Raw genomic sequence first — 18,189 nt, 5'->3', positions numbered from 1 at the left:
GTGGTCATAGGACTAAAAGGTCAGTTTTAATTTTAGTCCCAAAGAAAGACAATGCCAATGAATGTTCAAACTACCATACAATTGTGCCCCATTTCACATGCTAGCAATGTGAAGTTCCCAATGCTCAAAATCATTCAAGCTAGGTTTCAATAGTACATGAACCAAGAACTTCCAGATAGACAAACTGGATTTAGAAAAGGCAGGAATGGGAGATCAAATTGCCAACACCCATTGGATCATAGAAAAGGCAAGGAAATTCCAAAAAAAGAATCTACTTTTGCTTCATTGACTACCTAAAGTCTTCGATGGTATAGATCACAACAAACTATGGAAAATTCTTAAAAGATGTGAATACCAGACTCCCTTACCTATCTCCTGGAAACTTGTATACAAGTCAATAAACAACAGTTAGAACTGGACATGGAACAACTGGCTGGTTCAAAATTGGGAAAGGAGTGTGACAAGACTCTGGATTGTCACCCTACTTCTTTAACTTATATGCAGAGTATATCATGTGAAAAGCCAGGCTGGATGAGCACAAGCTGGAATCAAGACTGCTGGGAGAAATACCAACAACTTCACATTTACAGATGATACCTTGCTAATTACAGAAAGCTAAGAGGGACTAAAGAGCATCTTGATGAGGGTGAAAGAGGAGAGTGATAAAGCTGGCTTAAAATTCAAATTTTAAAAAAACTAAGATCATGGCATCCTGTCCCATCACTTCATGGAAAATAGATGGGGGAAAAGTGGAAACTGTGGCAGATTTTATTTTCTTGGGCTCCAAAATCACTGCGGGTGGTGGCTGCAGCCACAAAATTAAAAGACACTTGCTCCTTGGAAGAAATCGTCTCCATGGGGATTCTCCAGGCAAGAATACTACATTGGGTTGCCATGCCCTCCTCCAGGGGATCTCCCCAATCCAGGGATTGGGCCCAGGCCTCCTGCATTGCAGGTGGATTCTTTACCATCTGAGCCACCATGGAAGCCCGTGAAAAACCTAGATAGTATATTAAAGAGAAGATGCATCACTTTGCTGACATAGATCTGTGTAGTCAAAGCTCTGGTTTTTCTATGGATATGAGAGTTGGACCATAAAAAAGGCACTGAAGAACAGATGCTTTCAAATTGTGGTGCTGGGGAAGACTCTTGAGAGTCCCTTCAACAGCAAGGAGATCAAACCAGTCAATCATAAAGGAAATCAACCCTGAATACCTATTGGAAGGACTGATGCTGAAGTTGAAGCTCCAATACTTTGGCCACTGATGTGAAGAGCCGACTCATTGGTAAATACCCTGATGCTGGGAAAGACTGAGAGCAGGAGGAGGAGGCAAAAGAGGATGATATGGTTGGATGGGCATCACCAACTCAATGGATATGAATTTGACCAAACTTCAGGAGATAGTGAAGTACAGGAAAGCCTGGCTTGCTACTGTTCATGGGGTAGCTAAGAGTTAGACGTGATACAGTGGCAAAACAACAACCATCAAGATTAAAAGATAGAACATTATTGGCCCCTTAGAGGTTGTATGTCTCTGCCAAATCACATCACTTTCACACTCTAGAATGACTTCTGTGTTCATCATTTTCTTTTCTACATAGATTTACCAGATGGGTATGAAGATTTGGTTTTGAAAGTGTGGGTAGCAACCACACACCTAGTAATATAAGGAAAAGAGACATTGTCAGTACTAGAAAAAGGCTTTCAGGAGAAGCTCCACTGATAGGATTTTGGAGTCCCTGAGAGCATATGAGAGCCCCTACTTGGGAAGTCAGTGGTAAGTCCACTAACACCAACCTGTACTACTCAATTTGATCAGAACTTTGGCTTACAACTAAAAATGCTTAAATACTATCCAAAAACTTTCAAACAAATAGACTTCTATTGATAATTGATATTCTCTAGCAATCATTAATTGATGTTATATCATTAAAATTTAATAGAACAATAGAAAATTTTTCCAAAGTTTTGCAGACGTTATATGCTAAAGGATCCCAGAATTATTTTTACTGATGTCTTTTCTTATTCTGATTAATATTATTTTTGTGCATCATTACTCTTCCAGAGCCTGAATGAATATGAAATTTATTACTCAGTTTAACTATATTGCTTTTAAGTCAAAAAATCTCAAAATAAAGGGAAAAATTATACTTACTTGCTAATCAGCTTACATGACAGAATATAAACATATGCTGATTTAAAATAATATTTTTGACCCATAATAAAAATGTTGGTAATACTTAAGTAAAATAAGAATTTCAACTTTTAAAGAGCTTCAAACCAGAAGATTATTAAATTTTTAAAAATTCACACTTTAAAAAATTATAAAACGGAATGATAGTTTAGATGTGGAGAAATCAGGCATCCTCCTAAACTGATATTTGGAATTAGAGCCTCCCTAGAGTAAATTAAATTATAGTCATTCTTGAAGTGGGATGAATGCCATGACTCATTGACATAATAGTATGATTTTGATTTATTATTAAGTACTATATACAAAATGATCATATGATCTAGTTTTTAAAATATTTGGGTGTGTGGCATGCTAAGTCATTTCAGTCATGTCCAACTCTTTGCGACCCTATGGACTCTAGCCTGCCAGGCTCCTCTGTCTGTGGGTTTCTCCAGGCAAGAATACTAGGGTGGGTTGCCATTTCATTCTCCAGGGGATCTTCCCAGGGATTGAGCCCACGTCTCTTATGGCTCCTGCATTGACAGGAAGATTCTTTACCACTAGCACCACCTGTGAATTGTGTATATATATATGTGTGTGTGTGTATATATTCAAATTTGTGTGTACATGAACAGAAATAACATAGCTATCAGATCATTCTGAACAATGAAATCAATGGTGATTTATTTTCTCCTCTTTATTAATCTGCACTTGAAGTAATTTTGTTATAACAAAAATTATTTTTACATAAACCATCAGTCTCATTACATGGCAGTTAAATATCATCATTATTACAGATATGATTGCCTCTCTGAAAAGCATACAAAAATAAACTGAAAGACTCTTGGAACTTATAACAGAAATCAGTATATGGCTAGCTATAAATAAAACATATCTTAAAATAGCCAGTAAAAAACAAACATAATATCAAAATCTGGTAGTCCACTGCTCTCAATGAATCTGTGAACTCTCTGATATGTCAAAATAAATCAATTTTTATTTAAAATAACAAGATTTGACTCCATTGTTGACAACTAAAATTTTTATCTAAATCTAAAATTACTGACAAATTTAATGGGGCAATATCAGATAAATAGATAAACAGAGCTTCTGTATACATATCAACATTGGGTGTGCTGTGCATCATGGCTTTTGGGGTGATTTTCACCTCACTGATTGTAACATGCATTTCTTGCAAAGAAATTATGCAATATAAAAATAGAAGTTATTCATCTACTCTGAAATTTTCTTAACTATGACTATAATTAAATAGTAAATATACCATAAGTAAAATGATTTCTGTGGGAGATAGCTAGTTGTCCACCACAAAAAACAAACACACAAGAAAATAATCCATATCTATTGCACATCTTCTGGGGGACACAGCTGGACTGCAATTCTCAGCCTCCCTTGCAGTTGGGTGTGGACACAGGACCATTTTAATAGATGATAAGGAAAAGTGATGTGTCCTGCTTCCAAGACTGGCCCATAAACACATCCCAGGAACAAATCTCTCCATGCTTCACTTCTGGCTGATGGTCATGCCCCTGTTTACCATGGAATCCACACATTAAAAATGGTAGAAAGTCACCAGTCTACCCCGGAGGTCAGAGTAGAGAACAGCCTTCGATATGAATAATAGCCCAGGATCATTAGATAAGAAAGAAATAAACTTTTTTTAAGGCCCCCAAATTTTGGTGTTTATTCAGTCAACCTACTGATCATTACTGCAGTCTCTATCTCTCCCCCCACCTACCTTTCCCTCTTGCCTCATCCTTTCACATTAGAATTACTTGTAGTGTTACTCTGTGACTTTTTTACTTTTCCAAACAACAATCTGCCTTTAGTGCTTGGAGACTTACAAAAAGTCTCATCTGTAATGTTGCTAAGAGAATTTGTCCAAAATTTAGAGATATGTTGCCATTTCCCCCTAAGCTGATGAATAACTTTTTGTATTCTTATTTTTATATGGACATTGCTATCAGTTAATGAAAGAAGACTAAATGCCTGTCCTTCCGTTGATATATTGCACTAAAACTTTGATTTGGAATTTTTTTCTCCTTTTTATTATTATTCTTTAATTTTTCTGTAATAAACATGAATTACTTATGCAATTTTTTAATGAGAAAGGGAGGAACGTTTTGTTAAAGTAGATATTTATCCCACTGTTCATGCACAGTATTGAATTTAATTAAACTCAAGTTCAGGTACAGACAAAAATTTCTGGTATTCTCAGCCTGGCTTTCATTGATCATCAAAATCTTCTTCATGGGCCTGTCACAGTCATAAACATTGCCCAGACAGCGTGCATCCACTGATAGAGGCAGTGTGCTCTGTCCAGTTTTCATCTTTAATTCTCTAACTTTGTCCAGAATTAAAAACTGAAAAGCCATGCCCGCCCTCAAAATCTCTCATATGGAACTGCTCAAACAATATTCTTGCCCACGGGAGCCAAACTCCCAACTCTGATTTTCCAAAGTCCTTAGATTGTTCAGTGTCTATCTCTACTGTTGCCTGCTCTAGGGAGTTTCCATGATACCCCAAACAGATGTACTTAATGTCTCCATTTATACAATTTTACTTAACACTCGAATATGGTATTTTCCAGACCAGGCCTTCTATTCAAAGGAATCCTATTCTTTCTGTGCTCCTCAAACTGTGAGCTCCTCAAGATTAGAGACTGTCTCATTTGTCTTCTTATCCTCTGTACCTCCTAGCATTGTTCAGTTCAGTTCAGTTGCTCAGGCGTGTTCAACTCTTTGCAACTGCATGCATCACAGGCTGCCAGGCCTCCCTGTCCATCACCAATGACTGGAGTTTACTCAAACTCATCTCCATTGAGTTGGTGATGCCATCCAACCATTTCATCCTCTGTCTTCCCCTTCTCCCACCTTCAATCCCTCCCAGCATCAGGGTCTTTTCCAATGAGTCAGCTCTTTGCATCAGGTGGCCAAAGTATTGGAGTTTCAGCTTCAGCATCAGTCCTTCCAATGAACACCCAGGACTGACCTCCTTTGGGATGGACTGGTTGGATCTCCTTGCAGTCCAAGCGACTCTCAAGAGTCTTCTCCAACACCACAGTTCAAAAGCATCAATTCTTTGGTGCTCAGCTTTCTTTATAGTCCAACTCTCACATCCATACATGACTACTGGAAAAACCATAGCCTTGATGAGATGGATCATGAAGATCTTTTTTGTACAGTTCTTCTGTGTATTCTTGCCACCTTTTCTTAATATCTTCTTAATATCTATCTTAATATCTTCTGCTTCTGTTAGGTCCATACCATTTCTGCCCTTTATTGAGACCAAAGGATGTTTGATCACTGCAATTAATTTCCTTGAATTAAATTGAGCAAAAATCCAACATTAATCATATTTTGGCTTTTTAACCACTCCTGAAATCTTGTCTTTATGACATTTCAGGTGATATTACTACTGCCTTTCAAGGAAAAGATCCAGTGAGAATGGGCAAGAAGTACAGAAGTCCTGGATGGAATAAATGGAAGAAACTCATTTCTTAAATCACTAATAGGAATTCCTTTAGGAAAAATAATCTGGAACAGTAGTTTTGGTGGCATATAATCTGGAATTTTTAGATTTAGCTATACATCAATTAGGGCTTCCAGGTGGCTCAGTGGTAAAGAATCTGCCTCTCAAGCAGGAGATGCAGGTTAAACCACTGAGTTAGGATGATATCCTGGAGAAGGAAATGGCAATCCACTCCAGTATTCTTGCCTGGAGAATTCCATGGAAGGAAGAGCCTGGTGGGCTACATCCATGGGTTCAAAAGAGTTGGACAGGACTGAGAGGCTAACACTTTCATTTTTACAGAGGTAAAGAACACACCTGCCAGTGTGGGAGACAAAAGAGATGCTGGTTGGATCCCTGGGTCAGAATATCCCCTGGAGAAGGGCATGGCCACACACTCCAGTATTCTTGCCTGGAGAATCTCGTGGACAGAGGAGCCTGGTGGGCTACAGTCCATGGGGTTTTCACAAAGGTCGGACATGACTTAGTGGCTGAACAACAACAGCATATCAATTCGCGAGACTGATAAGGAGCCTAAAAGTAGTTTTTCAGACATGATGTCATTGGGAAATATATTCCAAGCTTCAAACACCTGGCTGAAACTGTTTTTTTTTTTTTTAAATAAATTACTTCCTTAGTAACAAATTATGATAGCAAAAAACATCTGGCACTGTCAGTAGCACAATCTATGATCAGTCCTAAGCAGTGTATCCTCTGCAGTTCTCTCAATTTACTTGATACACTGAGCTATATACAATGATAGATCTTTCTGAAATGCTATGATCCATCTTGAGTAGAAGGCTTTGTAGTGTTGTCAGACATAAGAGTGATGTGTATTCCACAAATATTTGTCATATCATAGAAAGCTTAAACTTTGGGAGGAAGTATATATAACTGTTCTTGTTCCAGTTAATCTCACTGAGTTACTGTGTTTTGTTTTATATTTCAAGAGCACCGATAACTAAAAAGTCAGCATATCATTAAAATAGTAGTGAAAATCCAGTGGTAGTTAATAATCTGGACTTTGTTGGTCTATAATTTCCACCATAGGGGTTTTTTTTTTTTAAGTAGAGCAAAGGGTTTACAATGTATTTTTACTATTTATCACTAACTTTCAACCCAACAGAAGGTATTTCTGTATTTCACAAATTTAGAAGGATTTTTTTTTTCAAAAATCGCAATTAAATGTGTTACATACATACAGTGGAAAAATATTCATCCAGGAAAAGAAATGAAGTTCTGATATACGCTACAACCTGCATGAAATTTGAAAACACTATGCTGAATGAAATAAACCAGGCAAAGGACAAACACTGCATGATTCTACTTACACGAAATATCTGGAAGAGGCAATTAATACAAGCACAAAGCGGACTAGAGGAGATCCAGAGCTCGGGACTGAAGGGGGAGGAAGTCAGTTACTGCTTAACGGTTATAGAATTTCTATCTGAGTTGACAAAAAAGATTGGAAATAAATAGTGGTGATGGTTGTACAACTATTTCTTTAGTTTTTTTTTCTCTGCCCCCCCCCCCCCATTGATCCCAAAGCTTCATTTAATATAATCAAATCTTTAAGTTTTCTTTTAATAGATTCTAAGAAGGAGAGTTTAACAAGTGGAAGCACCACTTGGTTCAATGTCACTGAAACTTTCCCAATCAAAAAAAAATTGGTTTCAGTCACTATAGTGATAGTTAATTCCCCTGAAGGAAAGTGAAAGTGAAGTCGCTCAGTTGTGTCCGACTCTTTGCGGCCCCATGGACTGTAGCCTACCAGGCTCCTCCGTCCGTGGGATTTTCCAGGCAAGAGTACTGGAGTGGGGTGCCATTGCCTTCTCCAGGGGATCTTCCCAACCTAGGGATCAAACCCAGGTCTCCCGCATTGCAGGCAGACGCTTTACCCTCTAAGCCACCAGGGAACTCTTTAATTCCTCTATTGCACCAGAAAAAAATCTACAAATTCATTTGAAAGCTTCTGCCATTCTGCATGATGGATAGATTATTTTACTTTATACATCAACTCCTTTATTACTTGAAGAATAAAAAATGAAATAAATATTTCATCCTTTGGATATAAATTGTGTGTTGATTTCAGTGAGACAAGTGATATGATTCAGCAGATGTCTGGTACAATCTCTCTTTAATATTTTTTTTTCTCTTTTTTTTGTCATAGGCCTGGCTTTCTTGTGGAAGAATTGTATTTGCCCATGTTTTACACTCAATTCCAACTAAGTAGAGAGTTCACGCACTTTAAGTACCTTCATCTATTCTTTTGACTTGTCCCCCTTAAAGTTAGCATTTCTCACATCCACCTGTACCAAGAGCACTCTTTTGAAGAGTTAGGTAGAAAAAGGGAGGATAACTTGAAAGAGATAAAGCAACACAAAAATTGACAAAAATACTTGATTTTAGAAGGTGTGGGGCAATTTTTTAATTTATCTCTACAAGAATGGTTTTAAATTTACAAAAAACTTAAGAAGATAGTGCATATTTCCAATATATAATGCTCAGTTTTTCCTATTATTAACACATTTCATTAGTATGGTATATTTGTTATCATTAAAGAATCAATATTGGTAACTCCACTATTAACTAAAGTCTTGCTTTTACATTTAAAATTTTTACTTAATATCCCTTTTCTGTTTCAGGATCATATCCACGATACCACATTACATTTGGTTGTCATGCTTCCTTAGGTTCTTTTTGGCTATGACACTTTATCAGACATTTCCTGTTTTTACTGATGCTGACTATTTTGAGGAGTACTGATCAGGTAATTTGTAAGATGGCTCTCTGTTGCATTTTATGTTTTTCTCATGATTAGATCTGAGTTACAGGTCTAGGGTAGGAAGGTCACAGATATAGAGTGCCATTTTCATCACATCAGATCAAGAGTACTAGCAATCCACATGATTTATCATTATTGATGTTAACCTTGATCGCTTGCTGAGGTAGTGATTGTCAAATTTCTCCACTATAAAGTTACTGTATTTTTCCCCTTTTCATGCTATACTCTTTGGAAGAAAATAAAAATCACAAACTGCACTTAAGAGATGAGGAGTTATGTTTTCTCTGCTTGAGGGCAGAGTATAAACATAAATTATTTGGAATTCTCCTAGATGGGAGATTTGTTTCTTCTTCTCATATATTAAGTTACCCAAATATTTATTTATATCAGTATATATACATAGAAATTTATTTTATACTTTATTTTATTGCTCAAATTGTTCCAGAATTGGTCATTAGAAGCTCTTTTGTTTCAGTTCAGTTCAATTTAGTCGCAAAGTTGTGTCCAACTCTTTGAGACCCCATGGACTGCAGCATGCCAGGCCTCCCTGTCCATCATCAACTCCCGGAGTTTACCCAAACTCATGTCCATTCAGTCGGTGATACCATCCAACCATCTCATCCTCTGTCATCCCCTTCTCCTCCTGCCTTCAATCTCTCCCAGTATCAGGGTCTTTTCAAATGAGTCAGTTCTTCGAATCAGGTGGCCAAAGTATTGGTGTTTCAGCTTCAGCATCAGTCATTCCAATGAATATTCAGGACTGATTTCCTTTAGAAGCTCTTTTGGTTAGCTTATGTGTATTTTTGGTTTTTTAATTTTTTACCACATTCTTACTTTCTGGTACTTCAAGATACTATAGGCTCATCTTGCATATTTCCTGCAATTTCCAATCAATCTTAGAAGCTGATATTTCCCTGGGAAGCCCTGGTTCCTGTCATTGGAAATGGTATTAAGAAACCAAGATCTGGGCACTAGCTTACTTGTTACTACAGGAGGGTCATTTCTTTTGGACTCTTTCAGCTGGTAGAGCAAAGAAATACATGTGGTGCACACTAACATGTATGTGTAAACCATAGCAGATCTCCTTTATTTGTGTATTTTCATATTTGCTAAAATTTATTTTTAATCCCGAATTCAATATTCATTGCACTTTCACAGTCATTTATAGACATCACAGGACAGTAAAAACTTTGAGTCACATGCATATCCCAGCTGAGGTCAAACAAGGACATTCTGCCTCCTTGATTCAGCTCTTATAATGCAAGAAAAAGTCCTTCTTATGGTCTATTTATGCAATGTTTTCACGTTTTTCTTCTTTACTTAGAGATTGCACTGTTTAATCTGATCCTCAAGTGTCACGCTAAAGTGATTTCTAGTGTTCCTAAATCCAAGAAGTTTGTCATGTCCCTCATGATGAAAACACTACTGTTAGATAAGCTTCACTCAGGCATGAATTATACTGTTGTTGGCTGTGAGTTCAACACTAAAGAATCAACAGTATATATTAAATAAGATGTCTTTAAACAGAATCACACACAAAACAGGTTATGTATTGATGACTTGACAAAAATGTTGTGACCAGAGGCTTATAGGAATCTCACCCTATATTTCCTTTCAGAGGGATGGTTCAGCATTTGCTAATTCAATGTTCAGAGTAACTTTATAGAACATAACTGTCATGGCAAACAAGAATCAACTTTACCTAAAATATTTTTATGTCACCATGTGTATCTATATTAAACTGTGAGTTCTTACTGATGGCTTCAAATCTAAACCATCACTGCATAGATCGTTCTAGCCTCCTCCCTTCAATTATTTGTAAACTCCAATCCCAAAATAAGCAATTACCCTCCTCCATACATTTGCTTAATTGTTCTATTTCATTATACATGTATGACCATATTAAGATTGTTAATTCATACCCCTAGAGGAAATAACTTTATCAGCTTTATCAGTACAGTGCTTTCTTTTACCTTCAGTCTTACAGACACAGTTCATTTCCAAAATTATTTCAGATAGAATCTTTTCACAACAGCCCCTTCAGGGATGCTATTTTATACATTTGTAATACAGTTAGAATCTTTTGTCACAGTCTGAATTCTGTCCTCAGAACCTTGACCTCCTAAATAATATTTTTAAATTAGCATAAATTAAGGTTTCTTCTTTGGCTTAAAGTTCTACATGCTTGATACATGCATAATGTCGTGTATCTACCATTATGGTATCACACAGAATAGTTCCACCATCTTCAAATTTTCCTGTACTTTGATTATTATTCAGTCCTTCTCTACTCCCAACCCCCAGAAACTACTGATCTTTTGATTGTCTCTATAGTTTTTTCTTTTTCAGAATGTCGTATAATTGTAATCATTGCTCGTCAGCCTGAGCCAAATGACTTAAGTTTCCTCCATGTCTTTTCATCACACGATAACTCATATATTTTTATCATTCAACACTAATGCATGGTATAAACGTGCTGCAGTCTGTTTATCTACTCGCCTTGCAGGTTTTTTACATAAACATAATTTTTTAATCATTAGGAAAATACTTAGATTTTTAATCACTGGGAAAATACTTCTAGGTAAGCTGATTATATGGTAAGACTATACTTCCTCTTTTATTTCTTAATTTTTCTTTCTCCACTAGTCAACTAAATATGGCACTGTGGGATGTCTGTCTCAGGTAAATTCTCTTTCATGGGAATTAAGACTTCATTGGCTTTACTGACTATGTCTAAAGGTAAAGAACTTTTGAAAAAAATTTAAATTAGAGATATTTGGTAAAATATGACAAAGTTCATGCTGCTTCTATTTTTCCCATGAAAAGGCTACCAAAATGGATACAAAGAGAAAAGAATATCTACCAGGCAATTAGGAAAATGATATAATTAAAAAAATAGTTTCTCTGAAAGTTGTTTGCTACGAAAATATGGTTTGGACCAAACTAATAAAGTATATCAAGAGATGATACATATTTATCAAGGTCTTTAACAATTACAGATTTACCTTGATTCAAACAGCAGACACCTGGGAGACTCAAATAAAGATACATTTATGGAACAAGGAAGAATGTTAAGAGAAGTGGACGGACAAAGGGGAAAACAAAAAAATACCTGAGTGGGCCATTTTCACTATACAGAGCAAAGCATGTCTAAATTAATATACCTAAAAAGGAACCAAAAAAGTGAAAATGATGAGAAAGAGATAGTAGATATGGGAAAATCAATAGGAGATGTAAAATATGGAGAAGAAAGAGGGTAAATGGAGAAGAAAACAGTATATAGAGCAGAAAAAATTGCACTGCTGGTGGTAATGCAAATTGATACAACCACTATAGAGAATAGCATGGAGATGCCTTAGAAAACTAAAAAATAGAACTATCATATGACTTATCAATCCCACTACTGGGCATATACCCTGAGAAAACCATACTTCAAAAAAGACATATGTGCCCCAATATTCACTGCAGCACTATTTACAATAGCCATGACCTAATGAATGGAAACAAACTAAAGATGAATGAATAAAGATATGGTACATACATACAATGGAATAATACTCAGCAATAAAAAGGAACAAAACTGGGCCATTTGTCGTGATCTGGGTGAACCTGGAGTCTATCATAGAGTGATTGAAGTACGTCAGAAAGAGAAAACAAGTATCGCATATTAATGCATATGTATGCAATATAGAAAGATCACACAGATGATCCTGTTTGTAAGGCAGAAATGGAGACATAGACACAGAAAAAGGACATATCGACAGAGGTGGGGAAGGGGATGGTAAGACAAATACAGAGTATAGGATTGACACGTATACACTACCACGTGTAAATAGATAGCCAGCGGCGAGCTCCTGAATAACACAGGGAGCTCAGCGTGGTGCTCTGTGATGAGCTGGTGGGGTGGGATGGAGGTGGTGCAGGGCAGGCTCAAGAAGGAGAGAGGATGTGTACACATAGGGCGGCTTCACTTCAGTGTACAGCAGAAGCTAACACAACATTGTAAAGCAATTATCCTCCAATGAAAAGCAATCTACAGGTGCAAATAAAGTGAACAAGAGCTGAGTTCATTAGGAAAAAAATAGTGCTGTTCCAAAAAACAAGACATGATGAAGTTATTGAGTATCAGACAAAGGTATTAGGCAGAAAACTAACACATTCACATATAAGAATTAAAACTCAGCTTGTATAAGTAAAAGTGCTTTTAAAAAGAATATCAATACTGAAATATAACACGGATGTGAAGCTACTGGAAAATATATATACATGTATGCACATGTATATATATCATGTTGAAATTAAACCAACCAAGACATAAATCTAGAATCTTTATTTCAATCACTTCAGGATAAAAAGATATTAATAGGTATTAAAAATGCCAGGATAAAAATAATTAAGAAAATTCTGGTGTTTAGATGATAGAAGTTGGGAGTATAGGGATACATGTGCTAATATGTGCATATTTCAGAATATGGAATGAATAGATATCATCTTAAGTAGATAAATAAATTAAAAAAGAAAAATCTCCCCTTCACCCTACTGGAATGGCCTACAAAGGTATCAGTCACCCACAGGGCATCCAGATTTACCTTTGCTGTGTGAACAGCAGTTTTGAACAATCAGTGTTCCAGTCTTTGGGTGAAACCTTCCCCTGAACAGCTGACAGCTAATCTATGAACTTTGCCATCCCTCACGAAACATCTGCAAGGCCCTTCTCGCGCAGTCCTAGAAACAGAATATGGTGGTGACAGAGTCCCATTCCTACAGTAGCATTCTTTGCAATTTCCTCTTGCTGTTTCACTGCGTATGTCTCTCCAAGGAAAAATAAGAACGTAAGGGACAACATGCTTCATCTTACTGTTCCTCTAATTATAAATTTCCCCAGTAAAGTTTGTTTCTGTGTCTATACCAGCTGCCAGTGTGACATTTGCCTTTGCCTGCCACTCTGCAAGACCATACCACTCTACTGGACAAATTCACGCTGCTGTCCTCTTTAAGACATTTATATCCCTTTTAAGCACCAAAGTTCTATTTGGCACATAACAATTAATTAGGTCATAAATTCACTAGTTACATTTTAGTGTTCTTAATAAGATTTCAGAGAAACCAAATTCTCATCAGCAATACATCCACAAATCATATTTTAGAATGTTACTTATGAAGGTAATAATTTCAGTATTTTATTGATTCTAATTACATGCAATTTGAAGGGCACACTTTTCTATTCTGGGGGTGCATCAAATGCAGCCCTCAATATCACGTAGATGATGTGGGAAAGAGATCCAGCTTTGCAAGTCATCTATAATTATAAGATTCATAAACTTAAGAAAAAGTAGAAACATATAAACTACAAAGATAACTACTCTTTAAATGATAGTAGAAATAAGTTGCCTAAATTTTAAATTATATTTCTTGCAATATATAATAATTATGTATTAGGTAGTACATCGTCTGTGCTGCTTTAAGAGACCTTACAATACAGTTCTTCAAGCAAAAGTGGAAGAAATTATCCTCTCTCGTGTAACAGCCTCAGATGGAGGCGCGATCAGAGTAGTTCTCTATGAAGTCATACAAGGATGCAGATGTCATCCTGCCGCTTTGCCCTGTCTTCAGTTGGAATTTTCTATATGATTACAGTGAATTCACACCATAATTTCTATGTTTCAATTTGAGCCAAGAGTAGAAAAAAGAAATGAATGGTAAGCAACTTCTTTCTGGAGTTGTGATTGCTTGTAGGGTTGCACGCATAACCCACCTTCACATTCCATGAGCCAGAATGTAGCCATGTATCTAGACCGGTCTCCAAGAGAAGCTGGGAAATAGAGTCTGTAGCTGGATAGATGTAGCTGAACTTGAACTTGGAGGTTTCTGTTACTGCAAGAAAAAAAAGAACATGTACTAGAAATTATTTGGGGGTGTGTGTGTGTGTGTGTGTGTGTGTGTGTGTGTGTGTGTTGTGTTGCAGATTGCTACCCAACTTTCCATGCAAGGAGAAGCAGTAAAAAGGTCTTTTGTACAGATGTCTTCTGTAAATTTTTAAAGAGGTCACTGCCAAACAGCCAGAATGCAGGATGTTAAATGTTTTACCATGTTTTCCTTGTCTAATTCCAACAATTTGCTCTAAGATCTGTTTTCTTATTTTAAGTTTCTCTTCCTAGTCCTGAAGGAAACTCAGCAAAAAAGCAGAAAAGGGTTTACTCCTCAGCCCAAATTGATCTCAAAGGAATGAAACTGCTAGTGTTTGGATATCCCAACACCTAAGCACTCCATGACTACCCTTATCAGAGGTATTCCTAAGTGTATGTAGTAAGTTCCTATGACCCAATGACACAAAACTTGCATTCATTCATTTACTACGATAAATACTAAACTCTATCACTTCTTACTTTCTACTGCTACAGTTCTACAGCAAGCTATGACCTTCCAAACACCAGGGATGCTGTAACTGGTCCCTGCACTTCTGTCTCTAAGAGGAATTTTCCATGTAGTACCCCCAAGTGATTATGAATCAGACAACATCACCATTCTACTGAAATACTCCACGGAAACCCCCATCACAGTTTAGATAAATCCCATATTTTTTATCATGACATTCCAGGTTTTAACCCAAGCTTACCTCTTTAACCTCATCTTCTATCACTCTGCTGAGAAATCACATCACCTATATTAATCTTCAATTGCATAAAGGATGACGTAGCACCTCATTTCTGTACTTTCATCATTGAAGGTGGTAGTAACCTTAATTTTGAGCCCTGTAATACAGCGGTCTCCAACATTTTTGGCACCAGGAACCACTATGCTGTTACTGCTGCTAAGTCACTTCAGTCGTGTCCGACTCTGTGCCATCCCACAGACGGCAGCCCACCAGGCTCCTCCGTCCCTGGGATTCTCCCGGTGAGAACACTGCAGTGGGTCGCCATTTCCTTCTCCAGTGCATGAAAGTGAAAAGGGAAAGGGAAGTCTCTCAGTTGTGTCCGACTCTTAGCGACCCCATGGACTGTAGCCTACCGGGCTCCTTTGTCCATGGGATTTCCCAGGTGAGAGGACTGGAGTGGGGTGCCATTGCCTTCTCCAGTTAGGAGCCACTTTAGTGGAATACAATTTTTCCACAGACCTGTGTAGTAGGATGGTTTCAGGAGTCTCATCAGGAGCTCACAACCTAGATTGCTTGCATGAGACGTTCACAGTGGAGTTTGTGCTCCTGTGAGAATCTAATGCCACCACTGATCTGCCAGCAGGTGAAGCTCAGGTGGAGATGCAAGTGATCTGGAGTGGCTGTAAACACAGATGGAGCTTTGCTTGCTGCCAGCCACTCACCTCCTGCTGTGTCACAGACTGCTACCAGTCCATGATCTGGGGGCTGGGGCCCATGCTACAATAGATTTTTTTCTCTAATACTGTTTTCTTATTTTAAGCTTGCATGTGAAGTTCACTGTAGAGTTTGTGTTCCCATTTTTAACCACTGGAGCATTCTCTAGCTACCCTCTGAAAAGATATGGAGTAGGGACATCAACCTGGGCTTGAACTTTCTAGTTGAAAGTGAAAGAAGATAGTAAAAAGTTTGGATTAAAACTCAACATTCAGAAAACTAAGATCATGGCATCAGGTTTCATCACTTCATGGAAAATAGATGGGGAAACAATGGAAACAGAAAGAGACTTTATTTTGGGGGGACTCCAAAATCATTGCAGATGGTGACTGCAGCCATGAAATTAAAAGATGCTTGCTCTTTAGCAGAAAAGTTATGACCAACCTAGACAGAATATTAAAAAGCAGAGACATTCCTTTGCCAACAAAGGTCCATCTAGTCAAAGCTATGGTTTTTTCAGTAGTCATGTATGGATGTGAGAGTTGGACTATAAAGAAAGCTGAGCATCAAAGAATTGATGCTTTTGAACTGTGGTGGTGGAGAAGACTCGTGAGAGTCCCTTGGATTGCAAGAAGATCCAACCAGTCCATCCTAAAGGAAATCAGTCCTGAATATTCATTGGAAGGACTGATGCTGAAGCTGAAGCTCCAATACTTTGGCCACTTGATGCGAAGAGCTAACTCATTGGAAAAGACCCCATGCTGGGAAAGATTGAAGGTGGGAAGAGAAGGGGGTGACAGAGGATGAGATGGTTGGGTGGTATCACTGACTTGATGGACATGAGTTTGAGTAAGGTCTGGGAATGGACAGGGAAACCTGGCGTGCTGCAGTCCATGGGGTCACAAAGAGTCAGACATGACTGAGTGACTGAACTGAAGGGTCATGTCTAGGACTTTTGAGAAAATCATGTCACAGATAGTTACTTTGTTTTCTGATTTACTCCTTGCATTTCTCTTCATAACCAGACTCCATCGGAATTTAACTTCTTGCTTAGTGACGTGCCAATAGGATGTGGAAGGGAAGCACAGAAAATTGTGGGCTAGTATAATGAACCCAGGGCTTCCCCTGGTGGATCAGAAGGTAAACAATCTGCCTACAATGCAGGAGACCCAGATTCAATCCCTGGGTTGGGAAGATGCCCTGGAAAAGAAATGGCTACCTGCTCCACTATTCTTGCCTGGAGAATTCCATGGATAGAGGAGCCTGGTGGGCTACAGTACATGGGGTCACAAAAGTCAGACACGACTGAGAACCTAACACACACAACACACACAATCTCTTAGGTCTCCAAAGGCAGAGCAAAATCTCAGTATGGAGACTGGAGGAGGATCTGCTGTATGTATATCCTTCACTACTAATAGGATAGATACTAGTAGATAATATACTACTAGATACTACTAGATACTACTAGATAATGTAATAGGTAATAATTTCTCCAGAATATTTTGTATTTCATAAGTGTCACATTGCTTTATTATTCTAAGTGATTTGAGCCCCACTTACCATGATTACTTCAAAAATTTTCATATCAGTGATATTTCTGGATTGTTGCTCACTCTTTCAACTTGGGTCACACAAGGTCCCAGAAAATGGAGAAGAGCTCTTATCTCAACTGGTAGTGTCAAGAAAGAGGTCACACTCCTCGCTTCAGTCTTTGACATACCTTGCCTCCATAGTGAATTTTGCTTGTACTATCCCAAAGGATAAGACTTGCAACTACAAAGACTCATATTTTATCCCAGTGGTTTCTTCTTCTGAGGAGGTAATACATAATGGCTAATAATATAGAACCTGGAATCAGGACGCCTGACGCACCAAGTAATTTATTGGCTATGTGATCTAAAACATGTTATTTAAGGTTTCTTTCTCTCAGTTTCCTCATCTATAAACCGAATATAATAACAGCACCTATCTCAAGGTTTTTATGACGATCAAATAAAATTAAATCCTGAAGACCTTCTCAGAATGTTACACAGTTTATGTCCTTAGTAAATATGTTTGTTATTGTTGCTGTGACAGATGTATTCGGAAACCCCGAGCAGAGAATAACCTCTATTGTGCCTCCTCCTGCAACTCCAGGGTACAAGAGGTTCATTAATTCCCTGGTTAGGTAGAAGGAAAGGTGGAAAGTGGGCTAATGATTCTGTAGGTAGAAAAAAAAATAATGAAATTAAATTAGCACTATTATTCTTTAGCCTTTTCCTATTAATAACTTCCCTAAACCAATCTTCCCCCTCCCCTTCCATATTCCCTTCCATGCCCCACTCGCAACTTTGTCCTCATTGTCTAAGGTCTTTTAACCCCTTTCTCAGGTCAGACACACTACTTCAACT

General features: G+C 37.7%; 1 protein-coding gene across 5 annotated transcripts in view; it reads right to left on the bottom strand.

Annotated features, from left to right (window-relative positions):
* The window catches only part of LOC110151266 (uncharacterized), a 112,959-nt gene that overhangs the window by 81,941 nt on the left and 12,829 nt on the right, over positions 1–18,189 (bottom strand). For 2 of the 5 annotated variants that reach the window (XM_070450099.1, XM_070450101.1), the window contains exons 3-4: positions 17,907–17,999; positions 14,243–14,361 (exon numbers count right to left, since the gene is read on the bottom strand). In XM_070450099.1, coding sequence (XP_070306200.1) covers positions 14,243–14,361; positions 17,907–17,999 — 212 coding nt within the window. Of the gene's footprint in view, positions 1–9,547; positions 14,362–17,906; positions 18,000–18,189 lie in introns of those variants that run through there. The other 3 variants (XM_070450100.1, XM_070450098.1, XM_070450102.1) reach the window with 3 other exon arrangements.

This window comes from Odocoileus virginianus, chromosome 19 (genome assembly GCF_023699985.2).
Source record: "Odocoileus virginianus isolate 20LAN1187 ecotype Illinois chromosome 19, Ovbor_1.2, whole genome shotgun sequence".
Classification (NCBI taxonomy): domain Eukaryota; kingdom Metazoa; phylum Chordata; class Mammalia; order Artiodactyla; family Cervidae; genus Odocoileus; species Odocoileus virginianus.
This window is presented reverse-complemented; position numbering and strand designations above follow the sequence as displayed.